The 17206-nt window shown below is 35.0% G+C and overlaps 1 protein-coding gene across 1 annotated transcript in view; it reads right to left on the minus strand.

Moving 5' to 3' along the window:
* Positions 1-17206, minus strand: part of TPR (translocated promoter region, nuclear basket protein) — a 65152-nt gene that overhangs the window by 24389 nt on the left and 23557 nt on the right. Inside the window, exons 20-33 of the mRNA XM_007451154.1 lie at positions 17072-17189; positions 15647-15781; positions 14993-15133; positions 13862-14027; positions 12664-12830; positions 11301-11453; positions 10762-10878; positions 8740-8943; positions 8445-8629; positions 7851-7998; positions 6125-6262; positions 5893-6024; positions 2240-2370; positions 830-1040 (exon numbers count right to left, since the gene is read on the minus strand). Coding sequence (XP_007451216.1) covers positions 830-1040; positions 2240-2370; positions 5893-6024; positions 6125-6262; positions 7851-7998; positions 8445-8629; positions 8740-8943; positions 10762-10878; positions 11301-11453; positions 12664-12830; positions 13862-14027; positions 14993-15133; positions 15647-15781; positions 17072-17189 — 2146 coding nt within the window. The remainder of the gene's footprint in view (positions 1-829; positions 1041-2239; positions 2371-5892; positions 6025-6124; positions 6263-7850; positions 7999-8444; positions 8630-8739; positions 8944-10761; positions 10879-11300; positions 11454-12663; positions 12831-13861; positions 14028-14992; positions 15134-15646; positions 15782-17071; positions 17190-17206) is intronic.

The raw sequence follows: 17206 nt of genomic DNA on the forward strand, positions 1-17206 counted from the left end.
CCGGCGCCCGTGCCTCGTGGCCCCAGCCGCTCCGCGGCATGTGGGGTCTTCCCGGACCGGGGCACGAACCCGAGTCCGCTGCATCGGCAGGCGGACTCTCAACCACTGCGCCACCAGGGAAGCCCAAGAACAAGTATTTTTTGATATACACAATTTCAGTCAGCAATGAGTTATAAGAACATAGTTTTGAAAAGGAGCAATATTTGAAATTGGGAAAATGAATTAAAATATCTAGCATTTACTACTATCTCTATATGAATTTATAGTTCATTTTGGGACATACTAAAGAGCAAATCTTTTTTTTTTTTTAATTTTATTTATTTATTTATGGCTGTGTTGGTTCTTCGTTGCTGTGCACAGGCTTCCTTGCAGTGAGCGGGGGCTACTCTTCGTTGCGGTGCGCGGGCCTCTCATCGCGGTGGCCTCTCTTGTTGCAGAGCATGGGCCCTTAAGCACAGGCTCAGTAGTTGTGGCGCACAGGCCCAGCTGCTCTGCAGCATGTGGGATCTTTCCGGACCAGGGCTCGAACCCGTGTCCCCTGCATTGGCAGGCGGACTCCCAACCACTGCACCACCAGGGAAGCCCCAAGAGCAAATCTTAAACCAAATAAAGATATCATATATAAGCTTACCCTTGCTTAGAATCTAAAAACCAATAATTAAAAATTACGAATAAGGTTTTTGTAAGTTATCCAAATATTTATATATGTATCCAAATACATATCCACCCATATATCCAAATAGATACATAAAACTGTGTAAACTGTGTATATCAAAAAATGATAATATATATATGAAGAATATATTAAAAAAAAACTAGTTCAGAATACCTTATCTTGTTGTGCTTTAAGTTCTTCATATTGAGTCTTGTACCTACGCCCAATTTTCTTGACTTGAGTAATAGTTTTAACTTTTTCTTGAATATCAATTATTTTGGCATCTAAGTCCTTCTGGATGCTTTCCTTTTCAGTTCTTACTTTATTTAAATCTTCCTTTAGACTCTGGATTAAGTTCTGGTTGTTAGTCAAAGATGCATTTGATCTAAGCAAAAAAAATGGGGTAAAGGAGAAAGACTAAATATTTGGAACTTTCCAAATTTTAAAATCCTTTAAGTTACATTTTTATTGTGTTGCTTTAGTCCGTTTTTTAGTTAGAAAATTCTAAGAAAACCATACACACTTCAAAAGATAATTCCTTAACTTATGAACCTGTGGTCCTTTAGAAAGATCTGATTTATTTATTATATGTCATACATGCCCATTTGAAAGATGAGAAAAACTGAGCTACAAATGGTCAAGTAACATGCACACTTTTACTCTGCGTTGGTATACAGAGTTTAATCCACATCTGCCTGATAGCAAAAACTATATTCTTTCCACTCTACTGTGTGCTGAGTAAGTATATTAGGCTTTATAGGCCACATACAATGTTTGTTACATGTTCCTCTTCCTCCTTTTTTACAACACTTAAAAAATGTAAAAATCATTCTTAGCTTCCAGCTGTACAAAAAAAGACCTGTGGATTATAGTCTGCCAACCCCTGTACTTTTATCGTGAACAGAACTTGAAATCAGATGACCTGAATTAAGAACATGGGTTTAACCACTACTAACCTTATAAGCTTGGGTACCTTTCTGAATCTTAGCTTCCTCATCTTTAAAATTAAATAATCTCTCTCCTATTTAAAATGCCAGACTACTGTTATGAAAAAAATAAGAGAATAAATATGACAAAAATTTGTAAGCTTATCAAGTATCACATAAATAGGGGCTATGACAGGGACAAAGGACATTGAAGCTTAAAAGAAGTAAACCAGAAACATTAATTTTAATATTACATTTATCTTTAAAAGGCAATGTTTCACTATGAGTTCATTTAAAAACTTTATTAAAAACTTTCAAAATAAATTCATGAATATATGTTAACCCCAAAAAATAAAAGATAAATCTACTTGCAAAAGTCATTTTGACTATTTTAAGAAGTTTGCTTTAGATTCATACCAACTATGTAGTTTTTTAAAAAGTAATAAAATATTGAGAAATAATGCATATATGAAGGCATAAAACTAAATTACTGCTTGCTTTGCTCTGTAAAGTAATAAAAGGAAAGCCACATGTAAGGGCTCCAGCACTTTCCATTCTTTATAAAATCAGGAAGCACTTAGGGGGTCACATAAAGAATAGAAACAAACTTCTTTAAGGTTTCAAGAATTGTATACAACTTAAGGTTTCTTCCATATACCTTGCAATTTCAGCTTTAAGTCTTCCAGTTTCTTCAGTCAATTGTTGAATACGCTTAGCATGAACTTCCTTTTCAGAAAGGAGCTTCCGATATTCTTCTGTATCTGGATCTTTCTGTTGACTCACTAGATGCTAGAACAGCAAAAATGCATAATATGGTTTTATAGGTTTTATGAAACTAATGTGCTATAATAAAATATCAGAGTATCTGTGTTTACATCTGCTACTTGCATACATAGTGATCAAGCACCAAACTACAAGAAAATAAGATCAAAGCTTTAGTTCCTTTGTTTAGCTAAGATGTTTAGCCAAAATGGAAGGGGAAAATAAGATAAATGTCATTCACTATTATTTTTCATAGCTGCAAAGGAACATTTCAGAATCGTTACAATGGAGCCAAAAAAGGGATCCAAAGAATCTACAAGCTTTTAATATTAACATTAAATACCTAATTTCATTAAAGTGACACATACAAGGGAAAAAATGTCATAATGTATTACAATCTAAACAAAAATATGAAAATAATCCTAAATAATTGATTCCATTAACTAGGAAAGAAGGCATCATAATTTAACAGGAATGTATCTAGATTTGGGCAGATTATCCTTTCTTGATTTTTCAGATTGCTTCTTTGATTAAAAAAAAAGAATAAATGCGCTCTAAAATTCTATAGTCCTCTTCAGATATGAGTGGTTCCCTAGAGCATTTTCCAGGTGCTAGGTGCTGTGTGAACTGCTTCATTTATTTTTTAATTTTTGTAACATGAAGAGGGGTATTATGTCCTCATTTTCACAAATAAGGAAAATTGGCTCAGAAAGATTAATGTCCTCATTTTCACAAATCACGTAACTAGTATGTTGTAAGGCCAATTCCCAACCTTTTGTTTGAATATAGAGCTAGCATTTCTTTTCTTTTTTTTAACATCTTTATTGAAGTATAATTGCTTTACAATGGTGTGTTAGTTTCTGCTTTAAAACAAAGTGAATCAGCTACACATATACATACATCCCCATATCTCCTCCCTCTTGCAGCTCCCTCCCACCCTCCTTATCCCACCCCTCTAGGTGATCACAAAGCACCAAGCTGATCTCCCCGTGCTATGCAGCTGCTTCCCACTAGCTATTGATTTTGCATTTAGCAGTGTATATATGTCAGTGCCACTCTCTCACTTCGTCCCAGCTTACCATTCCCCCTCGTTTCCTCAAGTCCGTTCTGTACATCTGCATCTTTATTTCTGCCCTGCCCTTAGGTTCTTCAGAACCATTTATATGTGTTAGCATACGGCATTTGTTTTTCTCTTTCTGACTTACTTCACTCTGTATGACAGAATCTAGGTCCATCTGCCCCACTACAAATAACTCAATTTCGTTTCTTTATATGGCTGAGTAATATTCCATTGTATATATGTGCCACATCTTTATCCATTCATCTGCTGATGGACACTTAGGTTGCTTCCACGTCCTGGCTATTGTAAACAGAGCTGCAATGAACACTGTGGTACATGACTCTTTTTGAATTATGGTTTTCTCAGGGTATATGCCCAGTAGTGGGATTGCTGGGTCGTATGGTAGTTCTATTTTTAGTTTTTTAAGGAACCTCCATACTGTTCTCCATAGTGGCTGTATCAATTTACATTCCCACCAACAGTGCAAGAGGGTTCCCTTTTCTCCACACCCTCTCCAGCACTTATTGTTTGTAGGTTTTTTGATGATGGCCATTCTGACTGGTGTGAGGTGATACCTCACTGTAGTTTTGATTTGCATTTCTCTAATGATTAGAGATGTTGAGCATCCTTTCATGTGTTTGTTGGCAATCAGTATATCTTCTTTGCAGAAATGTCTATTTAGGTCTTCTGCCCATTTTTGGATTAGGCTGTTATTTTTTAATAATTGAGCTGCATGAGCTGCTTGTATATTTTGGAGATTAATCCTTTGTCAGTTGCTTCATTTGCAAATATTTTCTTCCATTCTGAGGGTTGTCTTTTTGTGTTGTTTATGGTCTCCTTTGCTGTGCAAAAGCTTTGAAGTTTCATTAGGTCCCATTTGTTTATTTTTGTTTTTATTTCCATTTCTCTAGGAGGTGGGTCAAAAAGGATCTTGCTGTGATTTATGTCATAGAGTGTTCTTCCTATATTTTTCTCTAAGAGCTTCATAGTGTCTGGCCTTATATTTAGGTCTTTAATCCATTCTGAGTTTATTTTTGTGTATGGTGTTAGGGAGTGATCTAATTTCATACTTTTACATGTACCTGTCCAGTTTTCCCAGCACCACTTATTGAAAAGACTGTCTTCTCCACTGTATATTCTTGCCTCCTTTATCAAAAATAAGGTGACCATATGTGCATGGGTTTATCTCTGGGCTTTCTATCCTGTTCCATTGATCTATACTTCTGTTTTTGTGTCAGTACTACACTGTCTTGATTACTGTAGCTTTGTAGTATAGTCTGAAGTCACAGAGCCTGACTGCTCCAGCTCCATTTTTCTTTCTCAAGATTTCTTTGGCTATTTGGGGTCTTTTGTGTTTCCAAACAAATTGTGAAATTTTTTGTTCTAGTTCTGTGAAAAATGCCATTGGTAGTTTGATAGGGATTGCACTGAATCTGTAGATTACTTTGGGTAGTATTGTCATTTTCACAATGTTGATTCTTCCTGTCTAAGAACATGGTATATCTCTCCATCTGTATCATCTTTAATTTCTTTCATCAGTGTCTTATAGTTTTCTGCATACAGATCTTTTGTCTCCTTATGTAGGTTTATTCCTAGGTATTTTAGTCTTTTTGTTGCAATGTTATATGGGAGTGTTTCCTTAATTTCTGTTTCAGATTTTTCATCATTAGTGTATAGGAATGCAAGATATTTCTGTGCATTAATTTTGTATCCTGCTACTTTACTAAATTCATTTATTAGAGCTGGTGTTTCTAACCATACTGTGCTATATGGTTTTGTCCCTCGTAAAAAGGTAGCAGTCAGTGAACAAGTCTTCTTAAAGTGATTCAGTAAGCTACATAAATCCATTTATCACGTACCAAAGCATTTTAGAGATAAAGCAAAAGCCTAAATTTGGAATCCAAGTAAATAAATTAGCTTTTTTTTTTTTTTTTTTTTTTGCGGTCCTCGGGCCTCTCACTGTTGTGGCCTCTCCCGTTGTGGAGCACAGGCTCCGGACGCGCGGGCCCCGCGGCCATGGCTCACGGGCCCAGCCGCTCCGTGGCATGTGGGATCTTCCCGGACCGGGGCTCGACCCCGTGTCCCCTGCATCGGCAGGGGGGGGGCGCCCCCCCCCTGCCGATGCAGGGGACACGGGGTCGAGCCCCGGGCCGGGAAGGTCACACATGCCACGGAGCGGCTGGGCCCGCGAGCCATGGCCGCTGGGCCCGCGCGGCAGGAGCCTGTGCTCCACAACGGGAGAGGCCACAACAGTGAGAGGCCCGAGTACCGCAAAAAAAAAAAAAATATACAAAATATAACCAAAACTTTAAAAACTGAGTTATAAGTTTAATGCCTGTCACATATGTAGAGGTTACAAGTTAGTCTTTTACTGATAAACGCATAATACCTTCCACTAGCTCATCAAACATTTTTATCCCCTTAAATTTTACCCTATTATTTTAAATCAACATGTTTCCATATTTTGGAATGGGTTTAACTGCACTTACCTGGTTACGTGCTTTCCAACGTTTGACATCTTCTTCTAATAACTTCTTCTCTGCTTGCAACATACCGCTTTTCTCACTCAGCTCAGCATTTGCTTCTTGTAAGGGTAGAATATCTAACTCCAGTTTCCTCACCTGAAAATAGTTCCAGTATTTTTTTTAATACCTGATGTGAGTTTATTTAAAATACTATTAAAAATAACGTGCCTCTTAGCTTCATTAGTAAGTTACAAACCTTGGCTTGCATCTGTTGTAGATCCTGTTCTAGCCTTTCCTTTTCTTCCCTCAGCATCTTATTGGTTTCCATAACTACATTCATTGTTTCGGTTTTCTTCATCAGTTCCTCATGCTGGGCCATTGTTTTTGCAGTTACCTAAAGATTTCAAACATGTATACAGCAACATATAACAATAGATTAAGACTTAACTTTTCCTACCAGTTCTAATCTTCCCTACAAAAGTAAAAAGGATTTAAATGTCAACTTTTAAAACAAATTCTTAGAAGTCTTACATGTTTTTCTGTAATTCATGCTAATTACAGAGTTTAAACAAATACTAGAAATTAAAAGATGAAAGTAAAAAGATACTACAAATCCTGCTGACAAATAGTTTTTACATTAGGTAAGAACATCAATCCAGATCTTTCCGTATCTATCTTTTTCTTGCTACACTGAATTAAAATAGTTCTAAAACAATGTTATTTTGATCCTCAGTTTTTTCCCCCTTTTTCAGAAACTCTTTTATTTCACTCAGTTGTTTCATCACTTTGGTTCTGAGAAATTTTACTGAATATTTGTTCATTTGTGAAGACCTTTTCTTCTGTTCTCATCGAGTATAATTATCCATCTTTTGCACATGTTACTTTATTCCTTCACCATTTTAAAATCTATGGTTCATGACTACCATGCTACACTGTTCATCTTTGGTAGACATTCTATTAGTTTTGATATAATATATGTTACTTCTTGACTCTCCTCTGACTATATGTAAGAGTTTGTTGAGCTGGGCATTTTCTACTAGTATTATTTGCCTTTCTACAGCCCAAAGGAACAGCAAAGAAAGCAGAAGAGACTGAAAGAATATACAATCTTTGTTAGAAACCCCGACTCTGCTCTTTTCCTCTAAGTGTTAACTCCATTGAATTAGAGGGTCTGTTTATTATTTCCATAATGAGATATGTTTGGATTTGGGTTGTTTTCTCAATAGGATATAACTCTGGAATTTAAAATTTTCTGTCTGAAAATGTAAATCCCATAAATCTAATTGTTCAATTATTCACTTTCCCCTGTTTCAATGGTTTGTCTCTAGCAGCCATTCCAACTATCAGTTAAAAGAAGATAAATGATTCAAGGTCTTAATTTCCTTCCTTCCAGATGTAGAGCTGTTATGCAATAGTAAGCTTTTGGGTGGTAGTGTGGACTAAAGAGTTAATAAGCTTATGTTGTGATCACATATTCACTAAGCATCATTTTTTCTCCTTTGGTCAATTGTTTTGACTACATTTTGCACCTCTGATGAGAAAGGAATATTCTGTAGCAGTTTCAACCTACCTTTTTTTCTAAAATGACCATCAATCTATAATGAAAACTACAGTAATAAATTAAGATAACTGAAATTTATTAAGCACTGTGTACCAGACATGATTCTAAATGCTTCATGTGCACTAACTCAATCCTCACTATTATTATCACCCCAATATTACAGACAAGGAAGTTTAAAAGCAAGGAAGTTAAACAATGTATCCAAGGCACACATCTCATGGTGTGAAGCTAGAATTTGAAACCAGTCAGTCTGGTTACCATTAGTCTCTCACCACTGTATTGTGCCAGTGTTTACTAATGTTTAATGAATTTACACGTTTAAAAAGAATGCTTATTTCAAACTAAATTTTATGTTATTAGAAACTGAAATGAGCTCATCTCTTGATTTAACAAGTGCTTTCTTAAAGCTTAGGATACATACCTGAACTTTCTCCCTTTCAGCATTTAGACTATCCTGCAGTTCCTGCAGCTCTCTCTCTAAAAGTTCAACCCTGTGTCGATAGCGCAGACTCTCAACCTGAGCCACTTCAAACCTAGTTTCAGCAATTTCTTTTTCTCGTCGTATAAATCTACAAGAATATGTATTTTATTTGAATAGAAAAATGCCAACAACATTTCAAAACTTGGATAATTTTTAAGATGACAAAAATCATTCACTTTAAAAACTATTTTTACACAATGCTTTCATTAAAAAATAATGGGGGATATAGTTTATTACAGACAGTGGCTTCTAACTTTTAAGTAATCCGAAAGGCAATTTATTTTCTAAAGAACCCACTCAAGTTCTTACTATTAGATTCAACTTGAACTAATTTATTTAAATTGGCATATGTCTAAATGTCAAAAGTGAACACTAATTGGGTGATAGTGGGTTTGTTGACTAATAAGAGACAAAATGAGCTTTATACCTAAATATCATGTAACTCTCACTTATCTAATTTATACATTTATAGTGTCACTTCATAATTGTTGTTAACCACAGAAGTAAAAAGCATTAAGAATATATTGTATTTACCTGAGAATTTCTAAAATTTGTTCTTGAGATTTTCCTTCTTCACTGAGAGATACATTCAATGGACCTTGTACACCTTCCTTCATAGAGGCAACGACTTTGTCACTTAATTTTTCAATCTGATCATGAAGTAATCTGTTTTGTTTTTCTAGATCTTCACAGCGAGACACGCTCTTGGAAACTTCATCCTATAATCCAAAAGTCTATCATAATAGCAGATTTTCCAATGTACATTAAAAAAAACTTTCAATTCTCTAAACATTCTGATGTACAATATGATTATGATGTACAATAATACCTTTAACATTCTCTCTCTTTCCTCCCAAGATGCTTTACACTCCAACAACTGTGATTCTGCTTTCTGGGTTGTTTCTTCCAAGTGCTGACGCACTGACACCATTTTGGAAACCTGTTCTTTGGCAGCTTGTAGAGCTTCAACATCAGCAGCATGTAGCATCAATTCTCTCTCATACTTATTCTGAGCTTCCACAGCTATTTTAGCCTGAAAGGAATTATTTCCCCATCGACATAGATGATTAAAAACTCATAAAGCTAGTCTCTGAAAAGATGCACATTGTATTATTTAAAGTAATAAAAGTGAAGACGATCTCTAAATGTACCAGAATAGGAGAATGATTAAAAATCACACTGTAGTGGGAAGCAGCCGCACAGCACAGGGAGATCAGCTCGGTGGTTTGTGACCACCTAGAGGGGTGGGATAGGGAGGGTGGGAAGAAGGGAGATGCAAGAGGGAAGAGATATGGGGACATATATATATGTATAACTGACTCACGTTGTTATAAAGCAGAAACTAACACACCATTGTAAAGCAATTATACTCCAATAAAGATGTTAAAAAATTAAAAAAAAATCACACTGTATCTATTTAATGAAATATTAAACATCTGTTCAAAATGAAACTTAAGAAGATGCTATAGTAACTTGGAACAGCCTTTATGAAAAAAAGACTAAATATAACTGAGTTACATAAAATACATATATATATCTACAAAGTGAATGAAGGGAAATGAAAATAATCTATTTGAGTACTGAAATATGGATACATTCTTTGATTCTAATTTCCAATGTTATGCTGTTTGGCAATAAGCCAAAGACAATTCATTTTTGTCTAATTTACCTTCAATTTGAAGCACTTGCCCCTGTATTCCATTTTTAAAGTAATTCTGATACATATACATGTTATGTATATAAGCAATATGTAAGCAATAAAGAATAATAACCCAACGAATGACTATTAATATACCACCAAACATAAAAATGAGAATGTTTCCAATATCCTTACATGTCTTTCCTTCCCATTCTACCATTACAATCCCCATTTTCCTGAATTGTTTTACCATTTCTTGTTCATAAAAAATTATAAAAAGCAGTATCACATATACGTGTGTCTGCATGCTGTATGTATACTTAAATAATGTGGTTTTGTACTTTTAAAGCTTAAAAACAGTGGTGTATAGAAATCTGTATAAGCTCAGTAATGCATTAAAAGGGTATTAAAATTGTTTTGCTGAGAAAAGTATCTCTATTGTGTCTGTAGTACAGCTTTACAACCAGAATTAGTGAAAGACTACAATAGTGAAAGAATGTTTGCAGGTGAAAGCAAGTACACATTTAATTTCCTACTCCTATTTTTCTATATTTTTCCCATTTATCAACTTTGTTTTGTTAATGGATATTGCTCTACAGGTATCTCCTACTTTTTGAAAGTTTGCTTTATGCCACTTTGCTTTTATGAAAAACCTACATTAGCATCTGTTTTTGCTAACCAAAAGAAATCCAAAGAGCATTTTTGCTTTTACAAAAAAAGGAGAAAAGTGAAGTGTTCAGCGTTTGCTCTGCAGGAGCCATTATAGAGGCTGTGCGCACCCCGAGTAGCAAGAGGCACCGCCGAGCTCCCCCCCTGAGAACTACACTCAGCATCTCAATATCAAGCTGTCATAGCTTTGAACTGTGTCTGTGAGCATCTATGCTTTATCTCAATTTATTTTGTGCTTCCATTAGCAAGATGTGTCCTAAGATAATTGTTTCTTCACTTCATGACATTTCAGTTCACACACGGCTTCATAGGAACTTTCTACTTTTGGACAGCAGGGGAAACCTGTGTTTACTTTCAGCCTTCATCTATACTTTTCAACTGATGTTATTCCAAGTTCCACAACAGTGGAAATAAACCTGCATTTTTGTAAGATTCACCAATCCCCAAAATGCCACTTTGTTATAAAGCAGAAATATACTCCAAGAACTGTTCCCTAAGATCAAAGCTCACTTCTCAATAACTGGCTCTAAGAGTGACACTTACTTGTTCCTGACAGTCCCGTCTGGCTTGCTGCTCATTACTCAAAGCTGTGCCTGCTCTCTGAAGAGCTTCTTGTACTTCATTCTGAACACTATTGAGTGTTTTCTTTAACTCAGATAACTAAATCAGAAGAACAAGATTAAAACCAGAGTTAATTGCAAACTTACTTTAAAAATACTGAAGATAGATTTTTCAAAATACAAGTAGCCCAAAGACTTCTTACTAAATTTAAAATAGTCATAACCTGATATAATCTACTGGACAAATTTTGCAGGTCTATGTTGACCCCCTATTACTACCTGCAAAAGTCAATTTTTAGGCAGAGGCTTCTAAAAAGCAGCACTGATACCTAGTACCATGAAGTAGTCTTAAACATCCAAAAGGAAACATGTACAGATGTACAGAGTAAAACATAAAACTAAAATTGTTGGGTATGTGTTCATTCGATATCTACTGAGATGAACTGAATAGTAGCTGATGAGCTAGTTAAAAGAATTTAAATTCTTACCATAGAAAAAGTGATTGATATGGTAATAATTTACCTGTTGTTCCATGCTCTCTATGGCTCTTCTCTTGTCATCCTGAAGTTCCTGTTTTTCCTTCTCTACTTCCATTAACTTCTTTTCCAACTGTGTCTGAAACTCAGCTGACTCTTTTAAGCGAACTTCAATATTCTTATGTACTTCTTCTGTCACCTTCACCATCAACCGAACAATAAGATACAAAGAATATACACATTTAAAATTATAGTTACTTTCCCCAAATCTAAACTAAATTTTAAAAATACTAAAATTAATGTTTGCCTAGTATTTTTAAAAAAAAAAATCCATCAAATGCTGATTCAAGAGTTCAAAAACATCACTTAAAACTATGCATAATTTACCTCTCTACCTGTTTACTGGTCATTTTTCTCTTTCGAAGTGAAATTTCCAATTTTCATTTTCCCCTCATTCTTCATATCCACTTGCCAAATCTGTCCATTCTACCACTGAAAGGGGTTTTTCTCCCCACATATTTTGATTTCCATGACGCCAGCCACAAAAGGATCTTTTAAAACTGTGGCCCTGGGCTTCCCTGGTGGCACAGTGGTTGAGAGTCCGCCTGCCGATGTAGGGGACACGGGTTCGTGCCCCGGTCCGGGAAGATCCCATATGCCGCGGAGCGGCTGGGCCTGTGAGCCATGGCTGCTGAGCCTGCGCGTCCGGAGTCTGTGCTCCGCAGCGGGAGAGGCCACAACAGTGAGAAGCCCGCGTACCGGAAAAAAAAAAACAAAAAAAAACTGTGGCCCTAGTCTATTGCTATAGCCTCCAAAACAAACTTCGTACCCTCCAATCTATTACGTTAATCTTTCTAATTAAAGCAAATTCTGGTTATGACATGTTGGAAGAAAATCAATGCCTCAATAATCTTACAATATATAATTTACTATGACTTGAAAACCTTTCACATTTGGCTCTTGACTACGTTTATAATTATATTCCTCACTATTTCACTTCATAAATTCAACACACTAACTAGTCTTTTTATCTTGGCTGATGGTGCCTTCTATGTGGAATAACTTCCTACCTTTAACGATCCAAATGATGCTTTCTTTCAAGGCTGGACACAAATGACTTCTCTCCTGTGAAGTTATGCATACTCAAAAGACAAATAATCTCACCTACCTCCGACTCACATCAACATTTCATCTATACCTTTTCTACAGCAATACACTTTCCATGTTTCACAAATTTTGTGTGATCTTTTTGTTTGTTTTATTTGGCTTATTAGACTCAAGCACTCTTAAGAGGTAAGTGCAATGATGTCAGTCGAATCCATACTTTTACACAGTGCCTTACACATAGCAACAACCTAACTTTAAAAAAAAAGTAAGTGCATGCAAACCGATTTTAAAATTGTATATACCTGTTTTTCCTTGTTGAGGGATTCTTCCAAACTAGTAACCATTGCACGATACTGTTCCACATTACTAGTGCTTGTTTTGAGTCTTTCCTTCAAGTCATTCACCTGCTCTTCTGCCTGCCTTAGCTGACTCAGAAGGTCATCCACATCTTCTTTGTTGCTAGGCTGACCTAAAAGATTTAACAGCTTTCTTAAAATTAACATTTTAAAAGATATTAGAGATGACTGTTATCAATCCTGACTGTGAAGTTAGGATTAAGGCTGAAATAAGTAGTTAACTACCTAGAAAGTATATTTCAACCCATACTGAATACCAAAACAAAAACAGGTTACTGTCAGTATGTTGTTTCTTCAAAAGAACTTTGCTGTTACAAATATTGTTTTAAAAAAAGATACTTAAAAAGAGAATACAAAATATTTCCACTAAACTGAGACAGTTACTTGCAGAAATTACCATTCTTAATTTATTTAAACGTTGTTTATTCCAAAACACTACACCTTAATCATTTAGTGCAATTTTCATTCTAAAATTCATGGAAAAGCAAGAAATTGCAGATTAGAAAGAATGTTTTCATACCATATGATAACAAGAAAGAAGTATTGGATAATTATATATATATATACTATATATATCACATATACACATATATACTTATGTTTTAAATTTCTTTTCTATTAAGAAATAAAACCATGTAGAAAATCTGGACACAACTGCTTTGCATTTGAAATAATGTATTGATAAAGAGAAGCAACACCTAATGAGACAAATCTTTTACCTGCGGCTATCAATGAGCAAAGATTAGAAACACTGCTCTAAAAGAGACCAAGCCAATCAATTATTTCTGTAAGTGAGCTATATCATTACAAATTCAACAAGTAACCTCATCTTGAAAGGGAGAGTTAAAAATTCAAATATTAACCCTCCACAAGAGCAACATTCTTAAAGTATCAGTAAAATGGTTTCAATAATTGGAAAACTAAGAGCATATCTTGGTCAGCTGCCATATGTACAACTATTCTGAATCTTCCAAGTCTGCAAATTTATTAATTTAACTGGAAAACTGAACTTTCCTATATGAACAATAAAGGTTTTTTTGTTTTTTATATCTTTTGCTAGTATCCACAAAGAATAGGCTACTTATCTACAGGATATGTTATAAACCTAAAGAGGTACTTTTTATCAGCCTACTTAATTATTTACCTTTACCAGTTCTCTGTGAGGACTGAGAAGCAAGCTGGACTTCCACATTACTGAGGTGCTGTTTCAATGTAGCAATTTCCTTTTGAGCATTTTTTAACAGTTCTTTTGTGTTAAGATGAAGATTAGTCTCAGTATCCAGCTGTCTCTTTGTATCTAAAAGTTGAACCTATAATAAAAAATACATTAACCCTACAAACACTTACCTTTAAGTTCTTAAGTTACTAGAGGTTCAAGTTATCTTTTTACAGAACTTTAACACTCTGGCTAAAACAGGGTAACAGAGATGAGATTTACCTCCCCATCCGAAACAACCAAAATCAAAAAAACAAACACCAACCAAAAAACCCCAGACAAAACACATTAGAACAACTGTGATACCTGAGTCAGGAAACAAAAGAGGTGAACCCTATAATTTCCCAGCTTATTGATTTAAGAGTGTCCAGGCTAAGGCATAGGGAAAGGGAAATGAGGCCCACAGGATTCCTGAATTGAGAACATAGAACTGGGAGTAGAAGAAGGCTAGTTTGAATTCATAAGACAGACTATCAGAGAGAAGAGAGCTGCACAGAGTACTGTGATTTGCACAGGATCCCTCTTGAATATTCAGCAAAACTGTGATCAGTGCATGCCTATGAAATTACCCTAGACAGGGTAAAGAATCACCCAAAGAGACTGGAATGAAGACTCTCTGGTGCTCAGAGAGTTATTAGGAATAAATAATGCCTGTTTCCAGCAGCCTGACTGCAAAAGCTCTTAATTCACTGGGCACTGGGACTAGTAGTCAGGAAGATACTGCCTTGGTAGCAGTGAATAATTAGTTCTAAACTGAGCACTGCTTTGGACCTGCCTAATAAATCGTAAAAAATATATTCAATAGAATCAAACTATTTTCAATGAACTTTACTGCATTCCAGAACAAAGCTCAAGATTTATAGAAATACAGGAATATCCAGCACCCAATAGGATAAAACCCAATCAAAAATTACTAAGCATACAAAAAGGCAAGAAAAACTTAAGAGTCTGTAAGAGATCTCTTCAAAACTATGCTTCAACATGAGATGACAGTTTACCTACACACCAGCTTAATTTTTAAACATAAACATTCTATAGAAATTCAGAACACGGACTCACATCTAGATTTCTAGTAAGTGTATGCCTTTGTTCCACCTCATTTTCCAACTTCTTCTTTAGATGGGATATCTCATGTTCCAGTTTTTCTATCTGGCTACTAAGCCTTTGTTTGGTTTCTGTTTCAGATCGTTCCAATATTCCCTAAGGTAAAAAAAGATTTTTGTTATACTTAAGAAAAAAGTAAACCCCCCCACCAAAAAGAAAACCCAAAGGCAATAGAAAATTATGGGAATACAACTCATTTCTACATGAAGAGGTTAATATCTAAAACATTTACCAAGAAGGTATTTTGACATTTTCCATACTAAAACATCTATTTAATAGGGAAAATAAAAACCATATTACCAATGGCCATTCAGATTTCTTGAAGTTTTAAAAAATATAAACCAAAGATTTAATCTTGTATGCAATTAAACTGTACAGGACTCTATAAATATAGACCTGAGGATTAAAACTGCCAATTGCATGGCTTCAGTCAGTTCTCTTTAAATGTTTTATTTAGAATATTGACGACTTAATAAACTTCAAATTCAATGATCATAATGCATGACGAAAATGACATGAATTTTCTCATCAAGAAACCTGAGAAAATACAATGTCAAAATTGTTCAAATAAAACTTAATTTTTCTACATGTCCTTTTTTATTTGGTTACCTGAATTGTCTGCAGATTAGTTAGCAGCAAGTTTTGCCCTCTTTGTTCAGCCAACAAAGATTCTCTTTGCTGAGAAAGACGAACTTCTGACAATTTAAGCATTTCCTTTTCCTTTTTCAAATTTTCTGCTCTTACCTTGAGGCAAATACAAGTTAAAGAAAAAATATTGAAAAGCAATGTGTCAAATGTAATAACACAGTTATAAAATTAAAATGATTCTTCATTACTACATATTTCTTAATGTTAGAAACTAACAGTAGAGACCACATCTCTTCACTATATAAGGAAATACAACTCTTAGTTTCATGTATTGAAATATGAAGCAAATATTGGAAATACTAATAGATCAAAGGAAAAAATCTTGCAATTACCACAAATACTTACACTATCTTTGCTGTAACAAATCAGACTTTAAAACAAACAAAAAAATCTAAAATGCCAGAATGTAAGAGGCAAAACTGAAAAATTGTGCTATAGTCATACCTGCATACTATTAAATTATGCAAGTTTAGAATCTAAGCTTGGTTTCTAAGTATCTGTTTGAAAGTGCTGACTGATCTACTTAAACTTTTTTTCCCCCATAAAGACTCTGAGTTTCAGGGGATATAGGAGGGTTCACTGAAAATCAATATCCTCAAATATTCATATTTGCAGGATGAGTCAAAAACTATCAATCGTAAAACTTACTCCACCAGTTTGAAAAAGTGCTGCTGTCTAGTCTCCACAAAGGAGTGGGTACAAGACAAAAATGAAAGAATATAGCCAGCAGAATTAGAAAAGCTAGGTTTTAAGTCCCAACCAACCCATCTCTCACCATGGCCCCAAAACAGGCAAATTACTTAGCTTCTGCGTCTGTTTCTCGATAGGCCAAATGGGGGGCAACTATACATAGCTCATAAGTAATGATTAAAAAGCTGTGAGAGACAATTTTATAAAAAGTAAAGCATTGTATGAAAATTTATCTTCAAAGAATTTAGAATTTAGTTGAAAGTACTGTCAATTTCTGATTGACATTTATATTCATCATTTCATCAATTATATTTTATTCATTGAAATTCAGAAATATAATTTAATGCTCATGAAATTTTTATACTGTCCTTTATTAGAAATAAGAATGGATAAAATATTCACCCACTGCCTTTGTTGTAACTAGAGCAACAGTGACTTACAAATTTATTTTGAAATGGAAAATCTGTAAGACAATCTTAGTCTAGACAAACTTCTTTCCCTCTCCAGTTTTATTAGAAACAATCACCCAACTGATCTGATGGACAAGTGGATGCCTGGAAACTATATGATAAGGACATGTAATTCACAAACCTCAAATATCTACATTACACCAACCAGTAAAAGCAAAGTAATAATTAAAAAACAAGTGTCAAATGCAACTTATAACGCAAGTGAGATGCCGGAAACTGGTCTCACTTCTGCAACAGCTAGCTTTTCATTAGCTCCTCTCAAATCTTGTGTCATTGTGTTGATGATCTGTTCCTGCTTTTGAGTTGCTGCAGTGAGTTTCTGATTTCTCTCGTGTAGGGGTGTTTTTTCTCGGCGATATCC

This window comes from Lipotes vexillifer, unplaced genomic scaffold (genome assembly GCF_000442215.2).
Source record: "Lipotes vexillifer unplaced genomic scaffold, Lipotes_vexillifer_v1.1 scaffold343, whole genome shotgun sequence".
Lineage (NCBI taxonomy): Eukaryota > Metazoa > Chordata > Mammalia > Artiodactyla > Lipotidae > Lipotes > Lipotes vexillifer.